This window comes from Pleuronectes platessa, chromosome 9, assembly GCF_947347685.1.
Source record: "Pleuronectes platessa chromosome 9, fPlePla1.1, whole genome shotgun sequence".
Classification (NCBI taxonomy): domain Eukaryota; kingdom Metazoa; phylum Chordata; class Actinopteri; order Pleuronectiformes; family Pleuronectidae; genus Pleuronectes; species Pleuronectes platessa.
In genome coordinates, this window is record NC_070634.1 from 12,228,117 (window position 1) to 12,254,236 (window position 26,120).

Sequence of the window (26,120 nt, forward strand, 5' to 3'; positions counted from 1 at the left end):
GGTCAAGGCCGAGTCCTCGCTGCTGAAGCCGAAGGTTATGATCGCCATCCTGGCTCGCAACGCGGAGCACAGCCTGCCGCACTACCTGGGCTGCATCGACAAGCTGGAGTACCCGAAGGAGCGCATAGCGATCTGGTGAGAGCGCGCACGGACATGTGTGGTGCAGCAGTGACACGGTGCATTACTTTTGTCTGACTTAGCGTAAAGTGAGCGTGTAGATTCTGTTGTGCAAGTAAAAGTACTTTTCCATCCTTAACTGTCTGTCTATCAGCCACTTGTTCTCGTAGCAGATGTTTTTGCGCAGTTTCTAAAAGGTATGCAACAAGTTGTGCAAGGTGGTCTGCAGTGGAGCGTGTTCTAATGAAAAGCAGCGTGTGTGCGCGTTTCATCATAATAACAGATCGTCCGTGTTGGAGACCTGTTGCTGACGCTGCGTTTTACGATGCACTTACCTCGCGTGTCTGCCGGCATCCAAATTGCACACCGTGCGTAAAGATGAAAGAGCTGTTGTGCATGTTCGGGTTTTAGTCTGAACCCTTAATCACGGTTCCCTCCGCCTGATTCAGCACAAACCTGCGGAAACGGGCCTTTAAAACAGCAGGGCAGGCAGGTATAGGGCAGGGTGGGGGTGCTCACACCAGGCATATAGGGTCCTGTAGGTGTGTTCGGTGCCACAGCGGCAGCCTGGGATTATGCAGTCAGAGGGAGCCCTCCAGCTGAAGGGGATGAAAAGAAACACTGAGTTGGTCTGACAGCAGGGGGTGGGGGTGCATTCTTGAAAGTCATGTTTGAAATGTGTATGCGTGTGCATGCTCGTTTTTGTTCCCTTTATAGGACTTTTTCCAGTATAAACAATGACTCAGGACCAGAATACTTCATGGGAATGAAAGCGTGGTCCTAATGAGGCAAAAGGTTGGGGCCAAAATAGGACCTGTGGTCAGTTTAAGAGTTGGGTCTCCCACTTTGTTGTCCACTAACCAAAAGGTTGGATATTCGATCGCATGCTGAAGTTTCCCTTTGAAAGAAAGTGAACCCCAATTTGCCCAAAATTGCTGCCCCAGCAGTGTATGACTTTCTATATGTGCGATAGAGAAAGTGCTGCACAAAGTGGCACAGAATGAATGAGTGTGTGAACGGAAAAGGAACAAAGTGCTTTATAAATACTTTCCATTTACTTCGGATACAGTTTAGGCTGCCCAAAGTGAATGGGAACCAATGCAGTGTCTTAACAAGGATAGCTATGTGTGTGATTTGCATGATGATCTGAGAGAGATTTCCGACTATTGCAGTGCAGATTAGACATGAAGAATGTGCGGTGGAGGACAGGACACACAGCAGCCACACACACACACACACACACACACACACACACATCACACGGTGGTGGATGTACAGTATGTAAAGCTTTTCCTCGTCAGCGTCCAGCTCCCTGGCATCCGTTTGTTTGGATTCCCACCCTTCCCTTTGCAGAATGTCTTGATTCTGTTTGCAGAGTTATTGTCTGCTTCTAATCCAGAGACCCTCACCCAAACACACACACACCCACTGTAGATAATCAATGTAGAGATGGGGCCCATCCCTTCTGGAGCGCAGTGTGGCTGAGTGGCTGTATGAGTGGGTTTAGCTAACAGAGGAAGGGCCCCAACAGTCAAGAGGGACGGGGCGTCTCTCTCTCTCTCTCTCTCTCTCTCTCTCTCTCTCTCTCTCTCTCTCTCTCTCTCTCTCTCTCTCTCTGCCCTGCAGTCAGTGCAAGTGAATGTAAAATCACAGTGTATATTTGAGGGAGGCCATGTATATGTGTCACGCAAATATGGTTGTGGTCACTAGTATAGAAACGTATCATTAAAGAACAAAGAAACTCACTTAGACACACACAGCATTGGATCCTGCATCACTTCTAACATAGCTTTTGATTTTGATTTCAGTAGATAAAGTCTGTAGTGTTTCTGCTTCTGTGTTCTTTTGTGTTAACCACGATCTCATCAACTGCCATAAACTAAATGCTCATATTCATATCCTGCGCTATTTTGGCCTTTTCTTAATGCTTTTGATTGAGCCTTTTTACACTACATGACAAAATGTTTTCTATGTCATTGCTTCTTTGACCAAATATTGGACCCAAACACAGAGACATGATTACACGATTTGATTTGTGAATACACAGTTTATATCAAATGTTCTAAGATTATTAGTGAGCACACTTTGACGTAAGCCCTGCACCCTGAGATTTTTCTGAGAGGACCTTTAATGAGCAACTAAAAATTAGGTCTATGTAATAGTACAAAAGTACATAATAGTTATGTTAAGTTATGTGGTGCTGCTTTGTTTCTGTGGTGACTATAACAGTGAATATTTCGATAAACATTGTTAACGATGTTTCTATGTATTAAAAATACATAATTATCTTCTTGTGGTCAAACCGGTCAAGAGTATTTTTTACTCACCATAACTCAAGCAGCTCTGAGCCTCTTTTTTTTCTTTTTGTCATCATTACTCTAAAACATTTGGAGCCAACTGCTGCATTAATACCAAGTTATGATTCAGCTCTCACCAAAAGCATATATCCAAGTTAGAGTATTTATTCTATGTGTTACATGAGCACCAATTATTTATGACAAATACAGTTTGAAGATCCTCAGCTCATGAGATATCTAATGGGGGATGGATGAGTAATGATGTTCGAGGATGATTATACAAGTAAATCCAGTGACCCCTGTCTTCCCAATTAATTTACCATTACTGCTACTGAAAGATTAATTAATGGTGTTTCTGGTTTTATTCGAAAGTAGAAGGTGCTTATACGCTTGGAGAAAGATAAAAGGGAATGAGGTGAGGCGAGGGTCTCCAGCTGGACTCAAGCCAAAGACTTAGTGGTTTGGTGATACATTACTTCACTGGTAAAGCAGACACATTGCTCCTTTTTACTACCATCTATACCGCAACTGCATAGATCATGAACTGAATAATGTAAAGTATGCAGGGAACTATCCAGCTTATACAGACGATACATGCAGCGTGTGGCTGTGAGGCTCCACTGGTTGTGTGGGGACACAATGTTCCTGACGTTCTCTTCTCTGGAGCCTCTGATTTAGAAAGAAGATGTTTTTTATCTTCATATCTCCCACTCATTTCAATCATGCAGTCCAATGGAGAATGATGTAGGGGATTAAATATAATAAAAAGGGATTTCTTCTCGTTATTGTTCTCGCATGGAAGACAGGGTTTTCTATTTTTTGTAAAAAAAAAAAATTGAGACGGAAAGCTCAAGGCAACAAGCAGCACTACATTTGAAATTTGTGTTTTCAAACTAAAACAAACTGTCCACAAAAGTGCTTTGGCTCTGAATCACTTTCAATCCGCGTCCATACCAACGCACATGAAAACGTGAGTCCACTTATACACACTGGGCATGCGCATGGTGGTGTAAACAGAAGGACATGTGTTTCCCACTGGTCATAGGGATTGTCACAGATTGCTTGAATAACAGCTGGTCTCTTACACATGTAAACAGCTATATCAGTGTAAAATGCATAATTTTACTTCACAACATGGTGTTTGCAAAAAAGACAGCGTTCACAACACCTGTAATTCACAAGAGTTGATGCGTTTTCAAACAAATATGTAGTAGTATGGATGTACTGTAAGAGAATCAGAGGTGGAGTGTAACAAAAAGAAATGTTATGGGGACGGACAGCTAGGATGTTCCGCAGTTATCAGGTCCGAAACTGTTTCCAGTTTGAGCCTGTTCACCGGATAATCTGCCCTGATCAGCCGGGCCATGTCTCCTCCACCCTGTTTCTTCAGCCATGACTCAGGCTGACAGATGGGATGGGCCAATAAAGATCAGTCCTTAGAAGTTTTCCCTCTGCAAGCGGGCATGGGTCTGACAGAGAGGTGGCAAATCAGTGACAAAGACTCTCACACTGCTGTTAAGAAAAGAAAGAATGCAGGGAATTGGAGAAAGATGGAGGGGGGATCGTCGGGCAAAGAGAAGGTGGTAAACGATGCTGGGAAAATTACCCAAAGGGCATTTAGCACTTTGGTAAATCTGCATTCCCTCAGTAGCTTGACCAGAGCTGTTTTCCTCTTTACTGTTGACCTGTTGCTCCATCCTACTCCAGCTGTCCTAACAGGACAACCATGGATGATACATAACACTTGACACTGTCATGGGGAGAGCCTGATAAAACAGGTAGTGAAAGGAACCCCGGATTTAAGACATAGTGTGACTGACACGTGCAGTAGGTCCCAGTAGTTATTAGTCAGGAAAATATAGCATTGCCATGGAGCAAGAGGGGTCTGGGTTGGAATCTTACTCCGTCAGCTGAAGTCTTAATTTGTTGTAACTGCAGCTATATGTTGTTTGTATGAGTTTGAGTTTGTGAAGGTGTTAAGTTGTTTCCGTTTTCCCAAATGGTAAATGGTTTTGGTTCTGTATTTATATAGCGCTTTTCTAGTCTTGATCACCACTCAAAGCGCTTTACAGTACAGTTTTACATTCACCCATTCACACACACATTCATACAGTGCATCTATTCGCAGCACTTTGTTATTCTATGGGGGGGGGGGGCATTAGGGGTTCAGCATCTTGCCCAGGGACACTTTGGCATGCAGATGAGTCAGACTGGGGATAGAACTGCCGACCTTCAGGTTGGAGCACGACCACTCTACCCCCTCAGCCACGGCCAAAGACATGCATACCAGATGGACGGGGGAACTTCGGGTGCTGGGTGGTTGTCTGTCCAGGGCGTATAAAGCTACACTCAGCAAAAAGTTAGCTTAGCTAGCATGAAGACGAGAAACAGAGCGAAATCATATAGACTGTATATAAAGGTACAATGGTTATGCAGTGGACTCTGTAGTTATGGTTATTGAGTGCCTTGGCTGAGCGGCCCTAGAGTCTTGATGTCACCAAGAGGCTGCTAGGCAACCAGTTGAGGGTACAGGTAACAAGAATTTCCCCCCAAAATGTAAATAGCTAAACACAGATTCTTTGCAAATAGAAGTGTACGTATACAGTGGAGAGCAACAGGAATATGGAGAAAGAGACAAGAACCAAGGTAACAGGGTTAACCAGCAGTCTCATTAGTGGTGTCCTCATGACTGAAAGGATAAGTGCAGAATTGAAGAGCTTTAATCGCGTGCCAATTGACAGTTGAGTTGTCCTCGGGAGTCCATTTACTAATGTTACTGCTCAGCTGCTCCAGAGGAAATGGAGGAGGATTTCATAAGCAGAGAACTTTGTGTTTCTCTTGACATCTGTGGGACAATGCAGACAAGCCTCTCTAAAGTTTTGTCCAGCCTGTTATCATTTTGCTTGTCCTGCAGCTTATCGACGGCCGGCTGCGCTCCTGTGGGGAAACGCTTTCCCAGGTGCTGGGCCGGGGGGCGAGATGATTTGTAGACCTGCCAGAGACAGAGTGAAGCCTGAGGAGGAGGACGTCCTCCCTTTGTGAACTGGTTTTCTCACGTTCATATACCATTTTTCATATTCCAATCTTTATGAGAGAACCACTTATCCTTTATTTATGACTGTAACTGTACTTTATACGAACAAACAATAACTTACTCATACCAGGAGTTTTGTGGTATAAGTTTTCTTAGTGTTTACTTTTACTCACTGCCTTTCATGACAGAATAATATAGAGCCACAGAGCAGCTGCACACATATCATTTCCCCATTTTATGAATAGGACACCATTAAAAGCTGTTGCACCTCAGGCCTCAGTCATGATATGACCACCTAATTATCTAGTCTCTGGCAGCCCACCATATCTAAAGTTTCATAATGAGCCAATTTGTTTTATAGTTAAAACACAAGAGATGCCTAGCTTGGTGTGTTCAGCGCTATTTGCAGTGCCGCATAATCACCCAATTCGCCAGGCCACCACATGGTTGCGATCTAAGGCCCATAACGTTTTTACCATCCATGCTGACCTCACACTTTCAGCTGCAGTTGTGTTATGCAACAAAGTTCTTACTCTCACACAAAACCTCCGTTGTTTGGTCTGTTTACCGGTCACTCAGAATCTGTTGTGAGACTGATGTGCGTGCACGTGCACGTGCACCCCTGCTACCGCCATAGATTTAATTACTTCTGTAGTATTTGCTGTATGATTTTGCCCTAATTTCACACGAGAGTTAATATTTGAAGTCAGCGAACACAAATAAACACACATGCAGGAAACAAAACAACAAAAAACATAAAATATGTGGAAAGGTTTTGGTTACAGGACAAAATAGCAGGGTCGTTAAAATACATGAGGAAGAGTTGAATTTGTGTTCCTCATTATTTCTTTCCTCTGACAGGCAGATATGAAAATAGAACAAAGTGGCGAGAATCAAACATGAACTCAGTGTCAGTTTTACAGCATTGGATCGTTGCCCTTTGCGTCTCACTGTGCCAGGTGCTCTACCTCTGAGCCCTTTTCTCTATAGGAGCCCACCAGGGAAGTCTGAGTTGTTCCTGGCTTTGTCACACAGGCCATTTTCCAGTGTATCCAGTATGGAATCAATTATGAGGATGGAATGTGCTTTGTATATTATCTGGTACAGACAACATGTGTACTTGTGAATGATTAGTAGCATGTGCTTTCAGTGTGTGTCAATATGTATTAGATCACAGAATTGGAACTGTGTACTAAAATGAGTGGGTTTGATTAAGGATGTTCTGAGTAAGAGTATAAAGGCACAAGCATGTGTGTTTCCTCTAACATAAGTTTGTATGTGTGTGTTAGATTGCTGTGTGTGTTTCTTTGAATGCTATACCAAGGATAATGGGTGTTTGGTTCTGCTCTGCTCCTCTGACTCAGGCCCCGGTTTTCCAGTCACTTTCCCACTGATCCCGTAAGACCCACAGCGAGTCAGAACCTCCATCTATTGAGTAACAGGCCACGATCATGTGTGTGCAATTAGTTTTTCCGAAGAGGATCTGCGCTCACATCCAGAACATGGGAAACTGTGAAATCTTAAAAAATCTGTTCAGGTATTCCTAAACTCACTGAGTCAAAGAAAGGTGCTTGGTCAATGGGGTTTGGTTTGACAAAGTGAAGTAATCTGCACACACTTAGTAAGAACTTAGATAGCCCCCTATATTCTCACCCAATTGAAATGTTCCACAAAATATTTGACATCACAGCTGCCAGCATCATTTTCAGACACGTCTACATGAGCTAAGTCTCACATGGCAGAACAGACAGAGCACATCTGGCAGTGTCCTATCCCCGCTCTGCTGTGAGAAGATGCAGAATCATCTGGAGTGAGTCCTGCCTTTATCAAATGCTCTAAACCTTTAAGAGACATTGTTTATGTTGCTTACTAAATAAACACATTTAAACGATAGATAAGTTGCCATTATTCCACATTATTCTCATTTCAACACTCTCTAAGGCACTCTCTACTAAACGTGTTTGTTTTAACTGAAGACAGGAGTAAATATATTTATTAACCAGAGTGGGATCACTGAATCTGGCCACTGTAGTTTTTTTTAGCAAATATTTCTCAAACAGGATTAAACAATGGATTTGTTAGGCACTATTTCCACACATCTGGTGGTATGGTGAGCATTAACAGTAATGAGACGAGTGAAAATCAACGAAGCCATTTTCAGAGATCAAAGTCATGTGAAAGACAAACTCTCGAAAATGTCCTAATTTTCTGGACATTTCTGGATTTTTACTATTACATATAAAGAATGCAGCAGGAGATTGTCCAGGTCAGACTCAACAACAGGAAAATGTCTGAAGCATTCAGGCCAGGGGTGGTGCCTGAGTTGGGTATGCAGGAGGCAGGACGTAATGTATACATTCTGTTGTGGAAATCTTGCATTTGCAGCACATAGACATGGCCAGTATTGTCAAAAGCTCTTAAAACGAATACGTGGTCACCTTTGTTTAATCCTGAGATATTTTAATAATCTTCTTCAGTTTTGCGTCTGTCTGTCCGTCCCTGTCTCTCTCTCTCTCCCTCTGGTTGTTCCTGGACTTGGCCTGGACTGTGAATTCTTGCTTAGATGCCCCATGTGTTCCTGCACACTTCCAGCAGTAATGTCGGAGCTTGGCAGAAAAGCGCTGACAGATTTGGCAAAAACGGACACATGATGGCATCCTGGTACAATCACTTTCATCTTGAGAGAGAGAGGGAGACAGAGAGGGATGGAGGGAGGAGTGGAGATCTGGAATGAGATTAGTTAAAGTAGAGGCAGCAATAAAGAGAGCGAGGGAAGAAGAACAAGAAACAGTTCCACTGTTCATCTGTCAGGTGATGTGTTGAGAGCCATGTTTTCATGAACACTGGAGTATTCATTAAAAAGAACGGTGCTCATGTTCTCATATGGAAATATAATTTAAGCACCATCCATCTATGTGTCTGTGTGTCTGTGTGTGTGTGTGTGTGTGTGTGTGTGTGTGTGTGTGTGTGTGTGTGTGTGTGTGTGTGTGTGTGTGTGTGTGTGTGTGTGTGTGTGTGTGTGTGTGTGTGTGTGTGTGTGTGTGTGTGTGTGTGTGTGTGTGTGTGTGTGTGTGTGTGTGTGTGTGTGTGTGTGTGTGTGTGTGTGTGTGTGTGTGTGTGTGTGTGTGTGTGTGTGTGTGTATGTCATCAGTTTCATGGCCTGACTACTGTGCTCTCTCTCCCTCAATCCCTCCCTGTTTCTCATTTCCCGACATCTTTCTGTTCCTCCATCACTCCTTCCATCTGTTTCTCAAGGTTTTTGCTTGATTCCTCTCTCTGTTACATTTACCTTATTCTCGTCTCCAAACGTTTATTCTACAATTACTCTGAAATACCTTTCCGTACATAAAGCCACAAGTATACTGCACCTTTTTCATTACAGTGACTCTGTGTCATGAATCTCCACTCATACCATTTTAGTTAGAGATGTTTCGATATCAGCATCCGAATAGCCTATGTACCAATTCAGTGACGTCATTAAACATTTGAAAGGGTTAAACTTGAGTCGGGATCATACAACATTAATTGTTCTTATTTGCAGGATCCCAAGGATTAACTGCATATTCATACTGGACAGTTCTGAAGTACAAAATTACACATCTCCAATGCAAATCTCTTGATGTAGAGGTTGGGGAGTTGACTAGAGCACAAGGTGACAGATTTCTCATCCTGTCTGCTGCTGACAGTCAACACTGGCTTTCTTTAATGTTTAAACAAGATGAGTATGTTTGCCTGTTACACTTCAGTGCCAGCCCGCCAGCCTTGGCCACTTGTATTGACCCTGAGAGTCATGAGGAATTTCAGTCAGGAGTCTCACCCGCCTCCTCTTCCTCCTCCCACCCTCCCTCTCCTCTCGTACCCTTTCCCCTTCCATCCCTCTGCCCATCTACTCCCTCCTCTTTCTCCTTTGCCCCGCCGGGCCTACCAGATATCTGCAGCCACGTCACCCTGCAGACGTTATTACCAAGTCAACACACACTAGCGTAGTTATTATGTTTTAAAGGCATCTCTGCTCGGGTCTGAAAGAGGCATTCTTCCTTCTTAATTATATGCAGCACCCAGTCATTATTGGTAGTGATATGAGATCATATTGAATCAACAATCAGCTGACACTGGCCCGCTGGGGGCCTCTCAGGCCTGTGTTTACCTTAAGGGCCAGTCTAAGAGACGGGCCTGTGTGTTTAAGGCCAGATGTCAGCCTCCAGTTAAGCGCCCTCTCGACACACTGTTATCTGAGACACTTTCTGTTGAGGATAAGCCGACCAGGTGGGAGAGAGGGAGGCAGAGAGAGTGGTGAAGTGGGTTTATAATCATGTTAGCTGATGGAGATGGATGTTGTATACCGCTCCACATCCGGAGACCGAACTAAAAAAGTTTCACAACAAATTTGAAACTTTTATCAAATATTCAGGCTAATAATAGTATTAATAATAATGTGACTTTTACTTTCAATAAAACTAGTGCAATGCCCGTTGTAATACGGCCATGTCTTAAAACAGCTGAGCTGCTGTTATCTTTTCACACAGGTCTGTCAATCAACCGACACAATCTTCAGACCCATGTTTAAAACTTTTCAAAACAAAAGCTTGATATAAAGCATTGCAGCAACAGAACGAAGATTGTGCTATTACTTTGAAGACAACTTTCCAAAATGATCCAAACTGCTACAGAGCCCTGGTCACTTCTCTATTCGCTTTTCAGTAATATTGAATGCACCAAATGTCCAAGTTGCACCAAACTTGGCACTGCACCTCCCTGGACATTTGAGTATACACATGCGAGACGCTGATAAGAGGAATGATTTAGGACAGATGTGTTACTTATACAGACAGATGTGTGTGGAATTAGTTGGTATTTATAGGTACAGTAGATGTGATGCGGGAAAAAAAGTGTTTCTTAGTTTGAAGAAAGGATTATTTGTCAATTTATAATAAGCTACACAATTTGTCATCCGAGTGTATTTGGGATGTTTCGTTGTTTATCTGATCTGTAATGTCTCTGGTAATATTCTACACCAGCTGCTACAGCATTGGATGAGGACTAGTGTAAGGTTCACATGTGTACGTGGAAAGATGGTCTCATGCACTTAGATTAGAGAACACAAGAAGAAGAAATAGGCAAGCGATAGGGCGGGGGCGTGCAGGGGTGTGAAGGTGAGGCCTGAGCAAGCATGTGCTGTCCAGATGGCCATCATAAAGTCAGAAAGGGGGAGAGGAGGCCAAACCCTAGAGCTGCAGGCAGCAGAATAATGAGGCTGCAGTCTACTGTAAACTTCAACATTGGGATGAGGAGACGCAGCATGAGGCAAGACAGGAAGCGATGGAGAGGTTGGGAGGGACGAGGAGGGACGAGGAGGGGGATACGAACCCAAGACCTCAGATTACTGCTCCTCCTTTTTTGAATTTAGCTCCATCGTCGATAGGTAAAATCTTCACAATCCTTTTACTTTTGGGGACATGAGCTTATTGCAGCTAAGCTATTTGACAGGATCTGAGAATGCTCCTTAACTGGGCATTGGGGGTCTCCGGACAGTGTGTGTCAGCTGCAGGCTGAAGGTGGAGGAAATTGAGGAGACAGAGCGCACATGTGGCCTCCCGGAGGACAGATGTGACCGAAAATAAAGTGAGACGGAGGAGAGGATATCCCAAGGAAAAATGACTTTTTCTCCAGGGTGCTCTCATGTCTGTGCTTTGCCCGATCAAACATGAAGGAGACACACAAGCAAAACCCCTCCCTCTGTTTCCCTCTATTTGCTTCACATATGCATGTATGATGGCTTCCCTGTGGTATACACCATAAAGTTTCACATTTCCAGAAATCATAAGGCATGCCGAGATGTAATGGTGGTAATGGAAAATCCCACAGTGTGCTCAGAGTCTTGAGTGCTTGGGGAGGCTGGGCAGCGGGAGGGGCGGAGTTGAAAGATGTGCTTGTGGAAAAACAAGAGCCAGTAAGCAACAGCGACACTAAAGAAGGTGCATCATCCTTATAAAGCACATTTTGTACCTTTATAACCCGGCGGAGGTTGTGATATGCTGTATATATGCACAGTTGTGTTTTATCCACAACAGCCACAAAACACAACCAGAGCGACCAAGCCAACACTTTCCATTTTTTCATCAAATTCTGCAGCTTTATTGGAGTTATTGTTCCCACGTTTTCTTTCTCTATAATTCCGAAGAATTGCACACACAAGTTTCCTTCTCTTTGTGGAAACTTTCAACCTTGACTGATCGATTACATCTGCCAAGAAGAGCCCATAAAAATGCACAAATTAAACCTGGCGAGATTTCGATTTCTTCTGAGGTTGTAACCTGGACAAAAGGAGTCGTTATCATTTGAATGCGTTGTGTGTAAAAATGAAGTCAGCCCCATTCTTTATATGTTTGAAAGGTTTTAATGAGCCACGGGAGGAATTCCATTCTTAATTTTGGAACAATTTCACACATTTTCAGTTTATGCTTAGCAGTAAAACAAAGTGAAGTCAACAGATCCCCTTTTTTTTTCACCCTCTGTTTCATCACACTCGCTCTTGCTGCCTCTAACATACACACAAGTGGGTTTGCTCACATTTGCCTCCATACATGGCACTAGTCCCACCTGCTGTCCCATGCATTGTTCTTCACTTCCCTCATTTTAAATCCCTGTCTGGAGCTGAGTCTGTGATTTGGAGATGACAAGCAGGAACACATTTATGCCCCCCCCCCCAGCACTGTGCAGTTTAGTAGTTGCAGAAGCATGTAACTGTGTGTGCAGATGTGCTCATTACCAGAGAGTCAGGTGTTTGTGTGTTTCCAGCCTATGATAAAAAGGGCATTTATGTACCAATAAGTTCTCAAACGTTGACGCACACTCAAGAAGAGACATGCACATTTTTTTAAAGTACCACTTTTAAGCAAACATTCCCGGGACACAAAAATGTACGCCTATATGTTTTGTCACACTCCTGCAAGTGTAGGCATGCACACACACAGGTTTGTCCAGGTATCCTTATTAGGACTTTGCATTGACTTCCATTGATTACGAACAGCCTAACCAAAACCATATCTTTCACCTTGGGTCCCCACGAGGCCCAATAGTCCTGGCAGGGTCAGTGTTTATGGTGTCAAAATGAAGACACACACAAACACACAAACACACACAATGAATTCCCTCTTACCCAAATCCCAATGATAATGCTAAAACAGCTCTTTAAAAAAATGAGGACTTGCAAAATGTCCTCACTTCAAAATCTTCAAAATCCTTCTGTTGGTTTATTAAGCACTGAAGGACCAAAATATATAGAATATCTCATCTACTGGTAGGTTATGAACCCTCCAGACCCCTCTGGTCTGCTTTCTGTCCCCAAAGTCAGAACTAAACATGGAGAAGCAGCATTCAGTTTCTATGCTCCTCGTGGTACAAGCTCCCAGAGATCTGCACATCTGCTGCAAATCTTAGTTCTTTTAAATCCATGCTGAGCACGTTCCTGTTTGCCAAATCCTTTTATTGAAGCAAATAATTACTGATTTCTTACGCTGCCCTGTTATTTGAACTCTTTTAATTTCTTTTGAATGCTTTTTTGTATTTTCTTTTGTTGCTTTTACAGCTCGTCATGATGCTTTTTGTGTTTTATATAAAAGCAATAAACTTGCCTTGCCGCACTCCGTAAGGTCAAGGCTCAAAATGGTCCTCACAAAGATGTCATTACAACAACACACACACTCATGCTTTTGGAAGTATGGACAACTCCAACTCCTTCAGGCTCCTCCAGCTGCTGATTATCTCAGAAGCAGAATTTATATGAGATGATGGAAATTCCACACACGTGAGCGCTCTGCCTCTTTCTTACTCATCTTTGTGTGTAATGCTAGACGGTGCGTGTCTGTGTATCTGCCTGATGTTAGAAGCATCTGCTTACCTGTTTAAAAGAGAACAGGTGTTCCTGTATCGCTAAATGTGTTTAAATGATGAGCAGCAACACTGTCATCTTCTGCTGAACGATACTTACTGGAATTATCAGGACATCGCACAAGAGTGTGTGTGTGTTTGTGTTTGAGTGTGTGTGTGTTTCTATCTCTGCCCCTCGCTAAAATTGGGTGTGATTTTGGAGAGAGTACAGCAAGGAATATTACAGCAAGCAGTGGAAAACTCCATCTTGCCAAGTGTGTGTGTGTGTGTGTGTGTTGTATGCACACATTCACACATTCACGTACGGGATTCTGCCGCACATTCTGTTGACCTTTCCTCCCTTAATGTTGATTTGAATGCAGAGAGAGGGAGAAACAGGTGATGTTCAGTTTTCTGATCTGCTCAAATGTACAGAAGTGAGGGCAAACAGTGATGCAGGGCTTGATCACTCTTTTCATTTCTCTTGCACAGTTTTATACATACGTGTACAGACACACACACACACACACACACACACACACACACAAACACAAACAGTAGGCACAGTGTCTTCTCTGAGTAACTCTGGGAGCCGAAGTGAAAATCTTTGAAGAAACAGCGAAGCCGAGTGCAAACCACAGGAGTGACTTAAGTCTGCTAAATTTTACACTGACATCATTTACAGTAATGGGTGTGTTTGTGTGTGTGTGTGTGTTGTCAGTTTGCCTTTGTTGTCGAGATGTTTTTCACCGAGCTTCCATATGCGGCCTGTGTTGGTTTGATTGTTGAGAACGAGCTTGATGGATTGAATGACCTACTCATCCCATGAGGGACGGCCCGTCTCTAAAGCAGGATTTCTATGAGCTTGGTGTGTGTTTTTTAGTTGTTGTTGTTTTTACCCAGAGTGCCTCTGAGTAATGTCTGTCAGTGCTGTTATTTCAGACTTGCACGGCAGCAGTGCTGTTAGGCAGTGAGGAAGCTCTGCAACACTGAGGCTGCCTGTTGTAACATGACACCGTAATTAGACAAATCTGGAAGAAGCCCGAGCGCTTTCCTCCTCAACTCGCTGTCTGAGAGTCATGACTCAGTGTCGCAGCCTCTTTCACACAATTTTATACTTAAAGTTTCACTCTACTTCACATCCCCTAATTTTAGCCAGAGGTTCTTTTATTATAATTTTGTATTTTCTCTGACTCTTTTTCCCATTTTTTGATTTGATTTCACAACCGCATTAACAGATAAAGCATGAATGCAAAAGCCAAACAATGGAAACAGGATCACAGAAACTGAGCAACAACAGATGTTGACATTAAAAGTGAGCCGTTGGTTTTGAAAACCTGGTCAAGCTGTCGCCGCGTAGAATGTGATGCATGTTTACTTTATGTATTACGCTGCCGGTGCTTGGAACAGCCAAAATCACCTGTTGTGTAACTACTCTAAATGACAAGCATCAAATTTAAAGCAAGACTGGTTTGCCCAGGTTTTTACAAAATGAATAAACATCAATGACTTGACCAGAGAAAGTAACTCGCTTGACTGTCAACAGATATTGTTCACTTCTGTTGTGGTTGTGTGTTTCTGTTGTGGTGCCTTTAGCCTTTATTTTCTTTTGATGTGCAGTCACGGCCACCCTAGGCGGTAGACAGAGAGGATGACATCCACCTGAGCTGCTGCAGGACGACCTGTGAGACTTGTCTGTGTGGTAGTTTGAAGGATAGTAACCGTGGCTGTATAGTTACAGGATGCATGGTCAGTGGTCTGCTTCATATCAGTGACATCCTCTTCTGTCTGTGTTGGTTGTTCCAGGGCGGCAACAGACCATAATGGGGACAACACCACTGCCATGCTGAGAGAGTGGCTGAAGGGAGCCCAGAGTGTCTACCACTACGTGGAGTGGAGACCCATGGAGGAGCCGAAGTGAGTCCGATTTGCGGTTTCTTCTGGATTTGTTCTGATAATCAGTGTTTCATGAAAAAAAGGTGATGATTATCTGAGCGACTTTTTTTGTAATCAGGTCCTACACAGACGAGTGGGGTCCGAAGCACTGGCCTCCCTCCAGGTTCAACCACGTGATGAAGCTGAGACAGGCGGCACTGAAGGCTGCCAGGGAACGATGGGCCGACTATATACTGGTAAGACAATGACTCTGCAATGGACACCGGTTTTGATCTGCTCCAATCGGCAGTGATGGAAACATGACACGCTGGTGAACACATTCATTTCTTCTTAATTTTAGCAGTGTAGACACTGACGCTGCACCTTCTCCAGTTTCCAGTGTTATGACGCACATCCAACTTCTAAATGACTTGACATCTTTCAATGGCTGTTGAGTTTGAAAGAGGGACTGACGAAAAAGCTATAAAAGTGAAACTACTGTTACTTTGCCAATTCAGTCTTGCCTCTGTTGTTTCCAGCTTCCCGGTGTCTGATGCGTTGTTTTGTGCTGTCATAAAAATAAGAACAAAAAGGCAAACCCCTCTACTGGCAATTAGAAATTAGTCAATCGCCTGTATCGGGTTACCAGAGTTTAAACAATTTGCTAACTGAGTTGTAGAGGAGGTATAAGATAACAGATTTTCCTCACTCAAACCTTTTCTCCATACTGCAAAAATATTCACGTTTAATGATATTTCTAATATAAAAATGTAATTATTTTCCAAACCACGAGGCTCTCCTCTCCATTTACACTCAGCGACTCTCTCCTCTGTAGTTCGTGGATAGTGACAACCTGCTGACGAACCCTCGTGTGCTCAACCTGATGATGGCCGAGAACCTGACTGTGGTGGCTCCCATGTTAGAGTCTCGCTCTCTCTACTCCAACTTCTGGTGCGGCATCACCCCACAGGTACAGTTGAGACCCTAACACCTCCGCCTGTCCACGTATCAGTTGGCGTTATCACCTCAGCACGGCGCTCTTCTTCTCCCTCTTCTCTGTCAGGGTTACTACAAGCGAACACAAGACTACCAGCCCATCAGGGAGTGGAAGCGACTCGGCTGCTTCGCCGTTCCCATGGTGCACAGCACCTTCCTTGTAGACCTGCGGCGTGAATCCAGCCGGGACCTGACCTTCTACCCCCCTCACCCAGATTACAGCTGGGCGTTCGATGATATCATGGTGTTTGCTTTCTCGGCACGTCAAGTGGGTCAGTTTGAAACCTCGCAACAAACTGCCAGATGTATGGCAGTGATGTGAATGTCTCACGACTTCAACAAAGTCAGGGGCTTCTCAAGTCACTATTTGTCAAAAGTGATCTGGTTTTAATCAGCGGGTTTGCTGCAGAATAAAACTGAAGGCTTTTTATTGGTTTAATGCACGGGTCAGATTCAGCCTGATCCATGTGACTGACTGTGCATGTGGCTGTTCATTAGTGTGCAACATTGTGTGTGTCTGATGTGAGTCATCATCTACTGGGAACAAACAGCATAATTAAACCTTCAACCTTCCAAAGACAGCAGGAGTTTGGCAGCAGTAAAGTCTGCACTCTGCCACTCTACACAAAGACTAACGGATATGCAAACTTTCACAAACACAGTGGCAGAGTTTCTTCCATCTCACAGTTGTGCATTCCATTTACTGTGATATACAATATTTATGTGGAACCATCTGATTTCTTGGTTCTCGGAAGAGTTTTAGAATTCACTGTTATCCTTTAAATGATACTTGTAGTGTTTTAAGTAGTTTGTATTAAACAAACCTAAAATAGCACCTGAAAAATATAAAGTATAAATACTTGATAGGAAAATACAATTCCAGTAAATTGGACATTTCATTAGTTGAATTAATTGATATAATTTAACCCATTTAAAATGTTCACGTGAAAATGTATATTTTGTATTACATAGCAAACAGGAGCTAACGGGCTAACTATAAGTAAAGTTTTAATATGGTCTTCAGTTTCACAATTTTACAAATTGTTGCTTCATTTACACATATATTTATTTACAAATGTACTCACTTATATAATTTATTATTATTATTATTATGATTATTATTATAATTACTACATCAGCCCTTGTGTAACATATCGTCTAAACACTGTTTGAATGCATAACAAAAAAAATGTTGTGTGTGTTTCCAGGTGTGCAGATGTATGTGTGTAACAAAGAACACTACGGCTTTCTGCCTGTCCCGCTCAAGGCCCAGCAGAGTGTGGAGGAGGAAAGGGAGAGTTTCGTACACACAATTACGGAAGCTTTGAGTAAGTACACACACAACACACAAACACACACATGCACACACGCACTTCCCAGATGTCCAGACTTTACCATCAGTCACGCCTTGATGACTTTACCTCTCAGATTGCTTCTAGGTCTTCTTGACATCCCCGACCCGCCCTGATTACGTCCTGTCTGCACTCTTTGCTTAAACCTCCCCTCTCCTCCTCTCTGTCTCTCCAACCCCCCCATCACCCCCTCTTTCTGTTTATCCAACCCCCTCTTCCCTCGCTCTTTTTCTGTCCCCCTTTGGCCTCTGTCACTGCTCGTCTCTCGGCTCAGATTTCAAGTATCAAGTATATCAAATAAACCAGTGCCACAAGAAACTCTTTTCTGATCCTGTTTTAACCTCTCGCCTCCTTCCTCACTCTCTGTCCACAGTTGAACACGACATCGAGACCTCAGAGCACTTGAACTCCTCTCCATCGTCGCAGGACACGATGGGCTTTGATTACGTGAGTTGTGAGGAGCAGTTGTCTGGATAAGCAACGTCTGTGTCTCTGTGGATTTACTGTTTATGAGCATCTCACTCGTCATGTTTTCTGTCCCAGTTTGCCTCTTTTTGTTATTGGACCATGGAGAACTGAACAGTGATGGACGAAAACCACTCTGTTTGCAATATTACTATTCATTTGTAGTATTATTTTTCATTATATCATGTTTAATAACCATTTGCAATATTCCACATTTTTTACTCCTTTAATATAACTATTTACTGCCATTTTAGTTTAGTATCTGTTTATGGTCTCACATAACTTACTTGCAATTCTTCTGCATGTAGTACTCTGTACACACTTAATCATTTAGATTTCCCTTATAATACACTCTAGACATTTCTTACAATTTTCACTTCCATCTTTTTAGACTTATATTCTGTTTTATTCTCAGTACTTAATTATATATTGTATTACTGTAATATGGACTGGTACAAGAATTTCCTTCAGGATTAATTAAGTCTTATCTTTTTTCATTGTATCTCATCTTATATCTTTTAAGTTCAACCTTTGCCCCAGCCCTCCTATCTACAACCATCTATCATAAACATATCACGTGCTCGCTGCATTTTCCACCTGAATGACTATGATTAAACTGGGCTGCAAAACTATTTTAAAATCGGGTTTTAGAGCAAAGTAAATGATTATGTCTCCATTTTCCTGTGTGCAAATGTTTAGATTTTGCTGATCAACCTGAAGCGCCGGCTGGACAGAAGAACCAGGATGCTGAAGTCCATGGCCTCGTTGGGACTACATGCGACGCTGACGGACGCAGTGGATGGCAAGTAGGTCACAGGCACAGTGAGCTGAGGGCTGATTAAAAAAATCTCCTCACATTCTCTGTGGTAAAGTCATTTGATGTTTGAGTATATTCTGCACAACAGCAGTTACAATCTTCTGCTCCTTTCTCCCCCGAGCGTCAGCTGAGATAATCTCCTCTGTGTTCTGAAACCTATCCATGATGAATCCAAACATCCTGTCTAAACAGAGATTTGGCGTTTGCAGTAATAATCTCCACTTACTCTCCCTTCTCAGATCTTACTTAAATCCACTGTTGAGAATGTCTTAATCCATCCGGCCTTTTTTTGTCTGGCAGAATGCGTTACTTGTCGCAGCCTGTCGAGCTTGACTTCCTTGTGCTTTGCTGTGAGGCTTTTTACTTCTGCTGGTGATACAGATCTAGCTGTTTGACGGGTGTAGAGCTAAATCAAATCCCCTCGTTACCACCGCCTCTCTGTGTCTCTAAGGGCTCTGAACACGTCCCAGCTGCAGGCCCTGGGGATAGAGATGCTGCCGGGCTACAAGGATCCTTACTCGGGTCGAGTCCTGACCAGAGGGGAGATCGGATGCTTCCTCAGCCATCACTCCATATGGAAACAGGTGAGGCGAAGTGACATCTAATCTAATGCGGTGCACAGCGTGGGTAAGAAGGATTGTGCACTGGAACAGGTTTGAACATTGAGGATCCGACCTACGGATCCAGCTGGATTTTGCCAGATCTGTGTCTACTGCTCTGGAGTTGACTCGGAAAATAAACTGAAACTGTCCAATCAACAGGGACCCTTTGAACGTTTAACCAATTGGTTTCTTGTCCACATAGTAGTGTTTATTGTGCTGAATATAATAAAATGATCTGCCAAAATGTCCTGATATGATGTACAGAGCAGATAAATATAGTTACAATGCCCCACGGCAAGAAATAAAGAGGGCAAAAAAAGCATTAAAGGGCCTGATTGAAGGGAGCATATTTACGAATTAGGAATGATGAGATGAATGAGGAGCTGTCATGTGATGAAATGAGAGACAAGGATGGCACTGAGTCGTGCACATACCTCCCTAATTACACACACTCATAGATATCTGTCCCCTTACACCTCTTTAACACCAAAACTAGCAAATATACACAGGTTATTTAAATGCCTGTAGACTCACTAAGAAAAGGCGATTGACTCCTTTCTCATTGAGAGTAGAGGAGTAGTTGCCTTTCGGTTTTTTACCCCTGGTGATTCAAGTTTAATTTCATGAACACACCTACACCTGAGGAACTCTCCCATTCTGCTGTCTTGCCAAATTAGCAAGTTCACCTGGGTGTGACGTTTTCATCAATGTTGATCAAAGCCGGAGCTGATGAAAACTTGTCTAGTGCAAAGTAATTTATTCTGGGAGTGAATGCCGATTGCAGACAAAAGCCAGATGTTCGTGGGCTTTCTCTACCAGTGGAGAAGGGCCTTAGATGTGAGCAATGTTTAAAAAAAGAAAAAGAAAATTGCATCCAATGCTTCAATCAATTTTTTAGTTTTTACATAATCTTGTTACAGGAATGAAAACATAACCTCCGATGCAGTATTAGCCAGGACACTGGCAAACTGAAGGAATGCAAAAGCTAAAATCTAATCTTTAATGTTAAAGGGAATGTTTGTCTTTGTGATCATCAGGTGATAGAGCGTGGCCTCCAGAAGGTTCTTGTTTTAGAGGACGACGTGAGGTTCGAGCCCTGGTTTAAACGACGGATACAGGCCTTAATGGAGAACATCGATAAAGCCCAGCTGGACTGGGACCTCATGTAATAGCACTATCCTACACACACACTCGCACTCGGGCCACACTGGATACGTGAGCAACAACAATTTCATTATGGCGCCAATGTGTTCAGGTTAGATTTATGGTCTTCTAGACTGTCAGGATTTTATTTTCTTCAAATACTGCACATAGTTCACGGCAAACAGAGAGTTTCAATTTCTATCTGTTGAATATGTCACAAACTTTCAAATTTACAACACATGACTGAATTCATAAATTTGTATCAACAAGGTTTTTATTCTTATGCAGAACTTTATGTAGTTCACGTCTTAATATCGTTGAGTCCTGGCATTTAGTTGAGGGCATAAGCTAAAAGGAAATCCAGTAGTCATAACAGTAGCAGACAATCACCCCGTGTGGCCCGGGCGTCGCACACACACACCCCAGTGCACCACAAGTTAGCACAAACCACAAACCTGTGTGAAGCCTCATCCACACACTCTCTCTGTCCCTCCTCCAGCTATGTGGGACGTAAGCGCATGCAGGTGCAGCAGCCGGAGCAGTCGGTGGACGGCATAAACAACCTGGTCCTGGCCGACTACTCCTACTGGACGCTCGGCTACGCGCTGTCGCAGCAAGGGGCCCGGAAGTTAATGGCTGCACAACCGCTGACCAAAATGCTGCCTGTGGACGAGTTCCTGCCGGTCATGTTCGACAAACACCCCAAGTCAGTGCTCTTTGATTTGTAATGTTGTTATGTAATGCATAAAACCACAAAGCTGCAGAAATAAGTCTCACTGCATTATGCATGTTCTCAAATTTGGACACAAAGACACTTTTAGACGATCGGGTACATGAACAAACAGGCAAATGTTTACGGAGGACCACAAATAGATGCTCGCAGGTGCACAGCCCTCTTACATAAGAACATATATCAGGTATCCACAATTAGAATAAACATGAAAATGCAAAAAGATAAAAGATACATTTTAAGTGCATGGTCAGATAAATGTGTGTATGCATGGAACCCATGTGCATGCACAAAAGCAGACACAGGCAATGAACCAGTGCAGAAATATGAATGTTTCTACTGTACAGTCATTATCTAAACATAGACACAAACATACATGTTCGTGTACCCTGTGACTCTTTCGACTCTGGGACACTGTGTAGTTTCCTAGTTTGTGCTCTGGTGGTAGACCACAACCTCCATCCCAAATCCCAGTTATGCTCCTTATTGGCCTCTTATCCGCGTTCCCTCTCTCCTTCTCCCTGATTATGCCCCTTTTTCTTTGGTTGTTTTCCTGCGCCCCATCCCCCTCTTCTCCGCCGTCTTCTGAGCTCCTTCAGACACAGGGCATGGATTGTTCTCGGGGTTCAGTGGGTGCAGAGCTTTGCACAGGACACACAATGGCTGCTTTTCTGTTTCATTTTTTTACTCAGGGATTCCTGCAGTACCCCGCTGTCCTCCACCTCCACCTCCACCTAATCCCTTTACACTGCCCCCACCTTTTCCTCACTCTTATCTCATTCTTCATCTCTTTCTTTTTCTTTTTTTTTTAAACTCCTTTTGCCGTCCCTCTATCTCTCTTCACAGACTTCCATTTTTATTTTTCGCACACCTACTCCCTCTGTCACCCACCTCTCCTCCCCCTTCCGTCTCTCTCTCTCTTTGAGGAATTTGGGCCAGCGCAGCTCTTCCTGCTGGTTGGAGAACGGGGACAGGATTCCCATTGATAGAGGCTGGAGTGTGGGGGTGGGGTGGAGATGGACACTGTGCAAGTGTGTGTGTGTTACTATATAAATACATGGATATGTGTGTCCAGTGTGCATTGTATGGATTACTAGGTAAACAGTAAGTATTAAATAGAAGTTGAGCTTGTTAAAAAATGAGAGAAAGTTGAAATATAGACACAAATGTGGAAATGTGGCTGGAAATATGTTTCAATTCAGGATATTATGTCATTTATATTTGCATTTTGGCAGAAGTGGATTTAGCTCAGTTCCTTAACTCAGGCTTAAAAGGCTCCTTTCATTCTCTCTTTTCTTTGTTTTTGAGTTTGTCTGCTCTATAACGGACAAAAGAAACTCATCAGAGTAAACTCAGTAGGATGATTGTGTGGAAGCTGAGTTTGGGGGGGGGGCAGCGACTGGGACCACCTATAAAAGTGAAAGTTTTCACCGTCCCAATGGAGCGCTAACAGACAGGCGTTGGGAGGGCGGGGCGTTGACCTCTGTGGTGACCTCTGTCTGCACAGTGTGACTCCGCGGGGCTGACGTGTCCGAGTCCAAACAGCCGTCATTCCTCCCCGTGGCTCTGCTGCAGGCTGCCGGTGACACACTGATAGTGGAGCTCACTGCTCTTAACAGTGTCTGACAGTTTGATGGTAGTTTACACAATGAAGGTGTGGGTTTGATCTGATGGTTTTAGTAGAACAGAATATAGTTGGTGAGAACTGGTGCTTCCATACTGACTTCTCTGAAGAGATGCAACAAACTATTTTTATCATAATCAATGAATCTGACATTCTTATTGATTAATTAATGGATGCAAAGTGAATTTTCTCAACCTCGAGTTCACATTTTAATGTTGCTTATTTTGTCAGGTGAACATTTGTCAGTTTACTATCATGTATGAAGAAGAAAACCACCAGAAACACACGATGGTAGATGATAGGTAGACGATGATTTCTGAAGTTAAGGTCACTATTGCACTATTGAAATATGGAGAAGGAAACTGCACTGGTTGGCGGAGGCATACAACTGCATTGTGATAATCCTAAACTCTAATGAAATCAATCTTTGTTATGACAAATGCGGCTCCAGTATAAAAGAGTTGTTCCTCTACTCGACATCCTGTTAGTTTGCTGTCTGTGTTGATATTAAATGAACACCAAAGTTTCCAGTTGACGGGATATGATGAGTCAGAAGTTATGGCATCATGTAAAGTAGTTATGAAAAACCACAGACACAGAGAGGGTGGGCTGGTAACACAACTGTGTTGGTGACATCATATTTCTATTTAAATATTTATAAATAAAAAGTAATAAATTGAGTGAGTGAAGCTGCCTCATCCATCCATCCATCCCTTTTATTGTCATCTATCATAGTCAAATGACAACTTTTCACTGACTGCAGTTTGTCTCTGTTTTCTGTCATTGTACACTAAATATCTTTCAGGTTTGAACCACAGAAGTCCCCTCATGGACATGAAGATGTAATTGAAAATCACAATAATCCTAATTTTCTGTTTAAACACGTCTTCGTTTCACTCTCCCTCTCCCCCCATAATCCTCCGCAGCACCGAGTACATGCTGCAGTTTGAGCCCCGGGACCTGAAGGCCTTCTCCGTGGAGCCGCTGCTCATCTACCCCACCCACTACACCGGAGAGCCGGGCTACATCAGCGACACGGAGACCTCCACCATCTGGGACGACGAAGCCGTGGCCACGGACTGGGACCGGCAGCACGACCGCAAGACGGCACAGCAGGGCCGCATCCGCTCCGTGGCACAGAACAGCGTCACCGGGGACTCGCCGCCTCCTGCCGCTCGAGCGACACATAACGAACTCTGATAGAGGCACTCACCGTAAAAGACTTGTGTTTATGAATAAGCCGTGTACACTGTGAAAGTCATGTGTACACACACTTGACAAGACACTTGAACTACAAGCCGAGATTCTTACCATGCATTTACACACAGACACACACACACACACACACACACACACACACACACACATACGCACACAGGTATCCAAACGGATGACAGAGAATTGAGATGTCAGTCTAATCTGTTGCCTGATGAGTGGACACGGAGGAGCAAAGGGAAGAGGACGAAGAGCAGCAGCTTCACTCATTCCTCATGTGCCTCTCAGCATGTGGAGTGTGGAGCTACAGCCTGAGAAAACTCAAGCAGCACAACTCGCTGGACATGAAACATTCTCACAAATCAGTTTTACTATTGTTTTCAAACAGATTGTGGTTATTTAAAAAAGAACAGATGTGTTTTCAATGGACAGCTGAGGAATAAAGGAATCTGAACGCCGTCTGGAAACAGCTGTGGGTGTGAAGCTGTGTGTTTGTGCATGTGCGAGCATGCACACAGGCACAAATATATGCATATATCTGAGCAACTGGGGATGTTCAGCGCAGCCTTTTCTTTCCAAGCAGCAGGCCAGTAATGGATGCAATTAAGTTCCAGTGTTACTGTTATTGCAGATTTCTCACCTTCACAGCAGGCCGGTCCTGCTGGTAGTCATTTCAGAGCAGCCGCCATACGTTACATGTAGCCTGTAGGCTGTGTGTGTGTGTGTGATGTGCAGTCACATCTACTTTGAATGTTTCTTAAAAACTGGATTTTTGAATTTTTCATTTCCTCCACACAGGCTGTTTATTTCCCTTCAGTTGTGGTGCCGGGCAGAACCAATAAAACAAATTCTTTATTTCTGTGTTTTCACTCACTCCGCAGAATGAACTGACACAGATGTCGGTCGATCTTCTGAAAGTCATTTGGATTATTACTGGATTATTGCAGAGAGGGAAAGATCCCATGACATGACAGCAAAGCAACACGAGGAAATGCACTGCGCCCTCTGTGGGACGGAAATGGAGGCTTCATCAAGTCGTGTATATTATTGTTTAACTGGCTGAATAGAAAACATAAACATCACCGCGACTGTTCCCACAACTTCCCTCTATGGAAGACCGAGTTTTTCCTTAAACCCTGTGGCCCCACACAAATTGGCATTAAAACATGAAAGGAGCCACAACCACCCAATAAATTTGGAGGGTTTGAGCAGTTATCAAATGCTATGCGGTGGATGCATGTTGGCTCCCACTGTTCACTGCTGAGTGACAAACTGCTCAGTGTTTTATAGTTCCTGTCAGTGGAGGTGAGAAGGGAGAGGGAGGTAAAGGGAAAGGGTGAGGTGGAAAATAAAAGAGAGACTCATGATTGGGTGAAGAGGAGTATCGGCCACAAAGGAAATCCGTTTGGATATTGAACAAAAAATCTTGTCCGGTATTTCAGTTCTTTGATGAGATGCAGTTATTTCTAATCCTGCTTCATTCAACACTGGCCTGGAAGTTGTGTACGTCTGTGTGTTTGTTTGACTTCTGAAATAGATATCCATGGATCTTGGTGGAAGGATGGGCCATCGTCCAAGAAATAACATATCACATGGTTCGGAATTTAGTTTTTATCGCTTTCTTTTACTTTGCAAGAGTGAAAGTCTATTTTCACCAGATTCCCAGGAAATAACTTGTGGATCTTGATTAAAAAATCTGCCCGAATTTAGAGGATTGATATCTTTAAATATGAGCGACACGACTTTAATTTGGATTGTTGGGCCCTGGTGGAGGAATGTGGAGAAACCTTTGCCTCCTCAGGTATTTTCCCTTTTCAGTGCTGCAATACTAAGGAAGGATGCTGCTCTCTGCTGGTCATATGTGGAATGGCAAGTATACTTTTGGGGGGCTTTATGAGGCCTGTAAATAACACACCTCAAGTAATCTAAAATATCATAGTATAATTATTGACTACAGGCCTTTATGATCCAAAGTAAATCATAG

General features: G+C 43.3%; 1 protein-coding gene across 1 annotated transcript; it reads left to right on the forward strand.

Annotated features, from left to right (window-relative positions):
* Nucleotides 1–5: 5 nt before the first annotated feature.
* Nucleotides 6–24,959, forward strand: colgalt2b (collagen beta(1-O)galactosyltransferase 2b). The gene is made up of 12 exons (XM_053430199.1): nt 6–135; nt 15,124–15,234; nt 15,332–15,449; nt 16,028–16,162; nt 16,256–16,460; nt 17,397–17,516; nt 17,914–17,987; nt 18,705–18,811; nt 19,274–19,406; nt 20,462–20,589; nt 21,067–21,273; nt 23,848–24,959. The coding sequence occupies exons 1-12, from the start codon at nt 38–40 to the stop codon at nt 24,119–24,121; spliced, it is 1,710 nt and encodes a 569-aa protein (XP_053286174.1). The 5' UTR covers nt 6–37; the 3' UTR covers nt 24,122–24,959.
* Nucleotides 24,960–26,120: the final 1,161 nt, after the last annotated feature.